The sequence below is a fragment of the Solanum pennellii genome, chromosome 11 (assembly GCF_001406875.1).
Source record: "Solanum pennellii chromosome 11, SPENNV200".
Classification (NCBI taxonomy): Eukaryota; Viridiplantae; Streptophyta; class Magnoliopsida; order Solanales; family Solanaceae; genus Solanum; species Solanum pennellii.
This window is the reverse complement of record NC_028647.1, coordinates 60,876,377-60,884,366: the sequence shown is the minus strand read 5'-3', so window position 1 is coordinate 60,884,366 and position 7,990 is coordinate 60,876,377. Positions and strand designations below refer to the sequence as shown.

Sequence of the window (7,990 nt, the reverse complement as noted above, 5' to 3'; positions counted from 1 at the left end):
AACATAACAATAGGAAATCTAGGGAAAACTATACAAATTAGATTCATTAAGCTAAGCATTACTTAAACTAGACTCAACCCAAATTATTTACAACTGATTGGATTCACGGCCCAAACAATTTACGTGACTGCCCCCTTGTTCTATTCACGATACCACTACTTTTTCATCCTTGATACCACCAGAGTAATAAAGAAAAATGTCGTAATGTAAAAACGGATTGGGACAGGTACTACAAAAAGGCACCCTTTCAAAAACTAATTTGAAAGAAAATAAGATACAGGCCATTATCAGATTTTGTTTACTCATGAAAAGGAACTGGAAAATGAACAACGAAAAATAGAAAGGAAAAATGCAGTGTACTGTCAGCTCTACGAGTGAAGTACTATAAAAACTTGCACAACATTATGTCAAAATCCTCCACTTGTTTCAGCCAAGCAATTTCAAGACGAAGACGTAGTCACCAGTTAAATCTCCTTGCCATTATCTTTACTGTTTTGCAACACAAAAGATGACTTGGTCAGTCCATGCTTTTCCCATTTTGCTGGGAAGCAACATAATTGCGAATTACATCAATCGCCAATTGATGGGCATTCTTATTTTGTATTCTTGCAAGTGCATCCATGGCTTGATACGTCTCTTTATCAGCAAATAGCTTTAAGTTATAACGAGATGATGACTCAGGGATGCCATCCCATTTCTCAACCAAGTCCCCTAGTTTCTCAAATCCCTATAAGAAAATTACAAAACAAAACTTTTATGATTCAGGTTCCTCATTCGCAGAATTCCAGAATGAAACAGAAACGGATGGTGTCTTCAGTTTCAAACTTGATTTGCTTTTGACAAATACAATGTTTAACTACCAGAAGAACTGTTCCTTACCAAGCGGTTTGAGAACTCCCCAAACGATTCTTTAGCTTGTCGCTTTCTTTTCCAATGGAAAAATAAAGGCTCCAGAACTTTTTCAAGATCCTGAACCTTAACCTTATCCTTGAAAGTTCTTGCCAATACAGTTTGATTGGGAGTTCCACCAAGCCAGATCTAAGAAAAACAACACAATTAGATTCACTAGATCCCATATTATATAAATATGGAACACTACAGAAACAAGTCAATAGACCTCAAAAATTCAACTACCTGATAGCTGTTTGGACCATCTCCAACCAATCCAAGTTCAGCCATGTATGGTCGAGCACATCCATTGGGACAACCTGTTACCCTTATAACAACAGATTCATAGAACCTCAGACCAACCTGGAACCACCAAGGCCAATTCATTCAATGTGCACCACAAACCGACAGTACAACAGATAATTTAAATACTTCATACCTTGTCAAACATAGCTCTAACACGCTTGAGGATGTCAGGTATTCCACGCTCAGCTTCAGTTATTGCTAGAGGACAAAGTGGAAAAGCTGGGCATGCCATTGCTGTTAGATTGAGAGGATCGACAAACCTAGGTTGCTTTTCAATGAAAAATGACCATGATTACTAAAGTGGAATACCATAATGAAATGCTAAACACAAACTATAGGACAGATTATATCGAACAATCAGGAGAGGTTAGCAACTTCCTATTCCCTACATTTTACGCAAGGACAATCAAGAAAATTAGAGGAAATTCACATCAGTTTCATGGTTCACCTAGGCCACCATATAAAACATAAATACCACTTCACTCACGTTTAGAAACAAGCAGCTCAAATTTTCAAAACTCGCATATATATATATATATATATGAAATGACAAACCTGCAAGTACAAAGTTGGCAAATTTTCTGCATGATCTGTACCTCAAAAAAGTTGTCAGTCTACCGTCAAGGTTATAACGTTCAATTGAACGTCATCCTCCAGACCGACCATGTTATTGGAGACGGAGGGAGTACGCTAAAGGCATACTTTTTGTTAAGGGTGTCCAACTTAAAATACATATCCTTTAAATGTAGAATTTGACATATATATACAACCTAATTTTTCGACAAAGGGTGTTTAGTTGGACACCCTGGGGTGGCTATAGCTACGCCACTGCGTTAACATGTGTTGAAGTGTGTGACCACCATTTAAAAGCTCAAGTTGTTAGTTAGAGACACACTTCTAAGTTAATTATGTGTGCATCATGCACCCTCGTGTGTAGCTTGATTCTTCTTAATGAGCCAAGCACATGGAAGAAAAATGATGATCGGTGGCAGTGAGACTCGAAGCACGACACCAGGAGTGTGTGACGATTTCATCTTAAGTTGTTAGAAAGCACATTTTTAGTTACATAATAACGTTAACAACATGTTTATACTTTTTCAGACTGATTATATAACATAAGCATTTCTTTAGTTAAATGAGCATTTTTTTTGTATGATGGCATTCCATATTCATGACCACCTCCAAAGACACTGCTCTACATAACCTTTTTCTACTTATTGAGAAAGCTCAACCACTTATTCATGGAAAGCATATAAGGATCAATTGAATACTTAGCCTTACCAGCAAACCACCCTGTGCAAGGACTGTGGTGATGGAGCGCTTCCAAGATTGCCGAATATTGCTCAAGATAATATTTTGGTTGGGTGTGAGACGCACATTCAGATTATACTTCTCAATAACTTCCCTGAGTGCCTTCTTCATCTCTCCTTTTACACGACCATTGTCAACATGTAGACCACAAAACAAACTACCGTCTCCCTGACAGAATTATTTGAAGACATGGGAAAATCTCAGAAAGTTAGTTTAATGGGAATGAAAAGATTAATAAAGCATATCACTGTTAAGAATCAGAATTGGCGCTTCAACAGAACTCATTGTCAGAGATGAACATTTGCTTATTCCTTCTGCAGACACTAACCTGTTCATGCCATCCCAAGTAACTTTTAAATTCCCATTGAGGCAATTCACGGCAGGGTTCAAATTTCTTTCCGTAATATTGTTCAGTGACAGATCGGAACTTCTCAATCCCCCATGAACTGAGTAAATATTTCAATCTGCTATACCTGCGATCATCTCTTCTCCCATTCTCTCTCTGAGTAACAACAATAGCTTTAACTGCATAAAGTATATCCACTTTAGGAACATAACCTAATGGCTCAGCCAGACGAGGAAAAGTAGTTTCCATCCTATGAGTTCGTCCCATACCACCACCTACCTGCAAATGAAGAAGAGAATTTTACTAGTCCTTATAGAAAGCAAAAGAAGTAAGAGACGAGAATCTCTATATTTCCTTCTTACATATATATTGAATCCCTGAGGTTCTCCATCCTCATCAGATACAACAACTACACCTATGTCATTCGTGAAAATGTCCACCGAGTTATCACTTGGCACAGTAACTGCGATTTTGAACTTTCTTGGCAAGAACTGAGTTCCATAAATGGGTTCAGGTGAGTCAGGGAAGTTCGTTCCATGGGAGTTATCATTCCGAGCTTTCACAACTTCAGGAGGTTCTACTGTCATAAATTTCTCCCCATCCACCCAAACGTCATAGTAAAATCCAGACTGGGGAGTTAAAAGTGCTGCAATGTTGTCAGCTGTTTGTTTAGCAAAAACATAATCTTTTTTTGCAAATGGGGCAGCTGGAGCCAGAACGTTCCTGTTGAGGTCACCACATGCACCAAGAGTTGAACCCATGTTGTGGATGATTGTACTCATTACTGTCTTTAGGTCTTTCTTCAAGACCCCATGCAGCTGAAAGGTCTGTCTTGTTGTCAAACGGAGTGTCCCAATCCCAAATTGGTCAGCAAGATCATCCATGACTAAGTAGAGTTTGTTCGGTACTTCACCACCAGGGTTCTTTGTCCGAAGCATAAATGAGTATGATCTTGATCCACGCTCGTCTCTGTTGTATTGCATATAGCTTCCATGAAACTTGATCAATTGTGTTGCAGCCTCATTGATGTTTGGGGCATCATTAAGAATCTCCTCATTTAGAGGATATCTTATGAAGTTACTCTGTTCTTTGAAGATTTCAACCTTACTACGTTTGGGCTCCACCGCAGCTGGCTTTGCTGGCTGCAAAAGATCAACAGATACATCACATTTTACAAAGCTCTATCACCCACACAGTATAATGGAAAATGACAGAACTCCTCCTAACTATGAGGCCCAACAGAGACACAAATTGCAGTAGTAACGCATCTCACAATAACTACCAAGCATCACTTGAAGCAACACAAAACATAGAATCCATACAGAAAATTCAATAAAGCATAATTCTAGATGCAGGGAATTTCATCTCTTACTTCAGAGAAGTAACCGATTATTAATATAGCAGCGCCACCACCAAGAAAAATGAATAACGCACAAGAAAAAAAATCAAAATAAATCCACGCAGAACAAAAAATTAGCAAAAGGCGGCTAATTGACAGGGACAATAGGCAAATTTACTTAAAATAAACAAAACAAAGGAAACAATTTTTTCTTTAAAAAAATGAATTGCATATACATAAGATAATTGAAATAAATTCACCAAAAGAGAAACCCACATCTGCAGATCAATCAATTCTCAACCAAACCACACAACAATAACAAAATAACATTTCTATAAAAAAAAATTATAAAACAGAAAATAAAATGCGACGGAGACTCAAAAAAAATGATTTTACATATCAAATCGGCGGGATTAATCAATGCGCAATATCGAGCACGGAACAGAAAGTTTTTTTTTTTTTAAAAAAAAGTTGTATCATTTATACCGTAGATACAGCACGGACAATAGAAGTAGAATTGGAATGAGAAAATGAGCGATGGATACGTCTGCTAAGCAAAATCGAATTAGAGGTGCTTTTCAATCCATTGAACCTCTGAATTTGTAGCTTCGGGTTGGGGTCATCGACGGCGGCGATATTGATCGCTGCTCCAAACGACGTCGTCATCCGTAGCCAAAAGGTAAGCTAGGGTTTTTAAGAAATGAAGAATTTTGTGAAAATGGCGGAGAGAGTATGCAGATATTTGAGCAAAAATATTTGGGTGGTGAAGATGAAAGCCAAAAGATTGATGGCCTTTCTTTTTTTTGAAGTGCTGAGTCACGTGCTTGGCACGAGGCAGTATCTTTAGTTTCTTCACGCGCCCTTATTTGGATCAGTTTCTACACGTGCTACCTAATACTAAAGTAAAGTTAATATTGGACAAATAATAGTAATATATTGTTAAATAGGAATGAATGAAATAATATCTTGTTTTAACTGTTTGGGGTTTTATAAGTGTGATTTTATTCATGTAGGTTGTGATTGTGTGATGTAGGTTGATTCTTTATTAGCTCAGGGATAACACATTTGTATGGCATATATTTGTTGATAGGTTTGGGTATCACTTCTGATTCAGGTTTTATATCGATTAGTTGAATATCACACTTGATAACATGTTGATTGTTCTTTTGTTTGTTGATTCCATGAGGTGAATCGAATTTATTTCATTTTGATTATGTTGACCATGTTTCATGTGGGTGTTAAGGCAGATTGAGAACTAAGAGTTTTGTTAACTTTTACTGACTTGGGTTATATGTGTGTTGTCCTATTTTTCTAAGTTCATATTTCGTATATTTGGAGCTAGCCGATGATCCTATCAGTATACTACACTTTGTGTACTGATATCGCACTTGCTTTTTTTTTTTGGTTGAATATAAGGCATATTTCACCAGCTACAACTTCTTCACGACTTAATGTGATTCTCACGTTTTTTGAATTTAAGGGTGAGTTGCGCGCTTCTTCTAGACTGTCATGGATTCATCTTTCCTATCTTGTCCGATTTTGGATTTAGATTGCTTTTGTTTTAGGGTTGGATCCCTATATCATAGAATATGTTAGATGTATTTGTACATGACTTTCAGATTAAGGGAAGTATTCCATAAATATTTTTTATTAATGATTTCAGTTATAAATCTTGAACTCTTACTTTTAGATGTTCAGTTGGGTTATGATAACTATTTAGTTGTTTCACGAAATTAATTATAGGTATAGTTGCATTAATGATTAATCATCCTTTCTTGTTTCTAAACAACTTGTAGACTCTCATATTTGTTTACTTTTGAATCTGAGATTTTTTTGTATTTGTGTCACCAATTTCAATAAACAAAATTTTTTGTTCTTTTTCTTGTTTGTTATGATTTTGAAATAAAACTTGATTACTTTACTAGTAATATTAGATTAAGTTTTTGTTTATTTTCAACTTTTTGTTACTCTTAAACGATTAATTATGATGAATGTAATTTGTATACATAAAGTAGTGAAGTCCTTACGACTTAATAAAATTTCGAATCATGACAACTATATATAATAATAATTCATGTTATCTAATCTCAAGAGTTGTTTATATATTTAATTTTTTCTTGTTTTAAATTGTTGTGAACTTATACGTAAAATCAATGTTAATATACTTCTAAATAAACAAAGAGTGAGAAGTAATAAACAAACAAATTAAGTAATGACATTTACTTATGAAACAAATGAGCAGAATAAAATTAAATTTTTATTGCTCGTATTTGTAATTTTATCACATTGAGAAATCAGAGTTCAACTTAATTACGTCATTGAGCACGAAAGAGCGAAGAAACTTTATAAATATATATCAATAAAAATAACAATAGATTTTAGAAATTTTTTAAAGGTATTCTATTTATTTGGTATTATAATTCAAAACTATATGTTATTAATGACTATCGGAATATAAAGATACATATACATGATGAAGAATAAGAGAAAAATGACACCTAAACAATACGAGTAGATTACAATACTTGACTGAGTTCGGAGTGTAATAGGTATAAAATATTATCAAAATTTCAAAACGGTATTTAAATTTTAAATTTAACAAAAACGGCAAAATCGCTGGTGGAGCAGCGATTTTGCTCGCCGGAAAAAGCAAAATCGCTGCAACACCAGCGATTTTTGCTAAATTTAATGATTTAAAAAAAAATTTAAATGAAATCGCTGCCATGTCAGCGATTTACAATATAAGATTTTTTTTTACCATTTTTTAATAAATCGCTGCCTAGGCAGCAATTTATCTTAATCTTTTTTTTAAAAAAAATATTATTTATTAGAAATTAAAAAAAACGATAAAGCAAATCGCTGTCTGGGCAGTGATTTGTGTAACAACTTTTTTTTAATTATTTATTTAACTTAAATCGCTACCTTATGTCAAAAAAAAAAATAAAAAATAAGTCGTTGCTACTGCAGCGATTTAGGTTTATTTTTTAATTTTTTTTTTGTTAAACGCTGCCTTCGCAGCGATTTTCCTCTTCTTTTTTTTTTTAAATCAAGTAGCTATTTATAATCTAAAAAAAATTAACTAAATCGCGAGATTTAACGTTATTTTAATTTTTTAAAATTTTTTTGTTAAAATCACTTAGTAGGCAGCGATTTTCACTTTTTTAAAAAATTTTTTATAATAATTTAAATATTAAAATAATGTTAAATCGCGTGATTTAATTAATTTTTTAAAATTATATATAGCTACTTAATTAAAATTAAAAAAAAAAGGAAAATCATTGTTTATGCAGCGATTTACAAAAAAGAATTTTAAAAAATTCGTAAATCGCTGCGTAGGCAGCGTTAAAATTTTTTTTTTTTTAAAAAAAAAAAACTAAATCGCTGCAGTAGCAGTGACTTTTTTTTTTAAAAAAAAAATTAACTTAAAAGTTAAATAAATAATTAAAAAGTGTAGTTTCATTTAATGATTTTCCGCTTTACCGTAAAATAAACTTTACTTTTATTTGTTTATTTTTAATAATCAAGACAAGTTAATATTTTCATTCAATACTATTTTTTGTTATTAAATAATTATATTAAGTAATAGCAGATATTTAAAAAAAAAGAAATTAAGTTAATTTAATAAAATAACTCTTGATAAAATTATTTATAAATAATTCTTTTTTGATAAATAACTTTTAGTAAGTAAAATATAATTTATTTAATAGGAAATGACTTGATCAAATCAAGCCGCTCATGTGGCAAACGATAAAAAAGAGATAAATTCTCAAACTAAAGTAGTTGTGGCTATCATTATTGTT

The 7,990-nt window shown here is 33.3% G+C and overlaps 1 protein-coding gene across 1 annotated transcript; it reads right to left on the bottom strand.

The window, feature by feature from the left end:
* Positions 1 to 217: 217 nt before the first annotated feature.
* Positions 218 to 4,978, bottom strand: LOC107004509 (sulfite reductase 1 [ferredoxin], chloroplastic). The gene is made up of 8 exons (XM_015202718.2): positions 4,677 to 4,978; positions 3,214 to 3,993; positions 2,834 to 3,130; positions 2,476 to 2,673; positions 1,328 to 1,462; positions 1,135 to 1,251; positions 880 to 1,038; positions 218 to 727 (listed from the first exon to the last, which is right to left on the bottom strand). Exons 1-8 carry the CDS (start codon positions 4,854 to 4,856, stop codon positions 518 to 520), a joined length of 2,076 nt encoding a protein of 691 aa, XP_015058204.1. The 5' UTR covers positions 4,857 to 4,978; the 3' UTR covers positions 218 to 517.
* Positions 4,979 to 7,990: the final 3,012 nt, after the last annotated feature.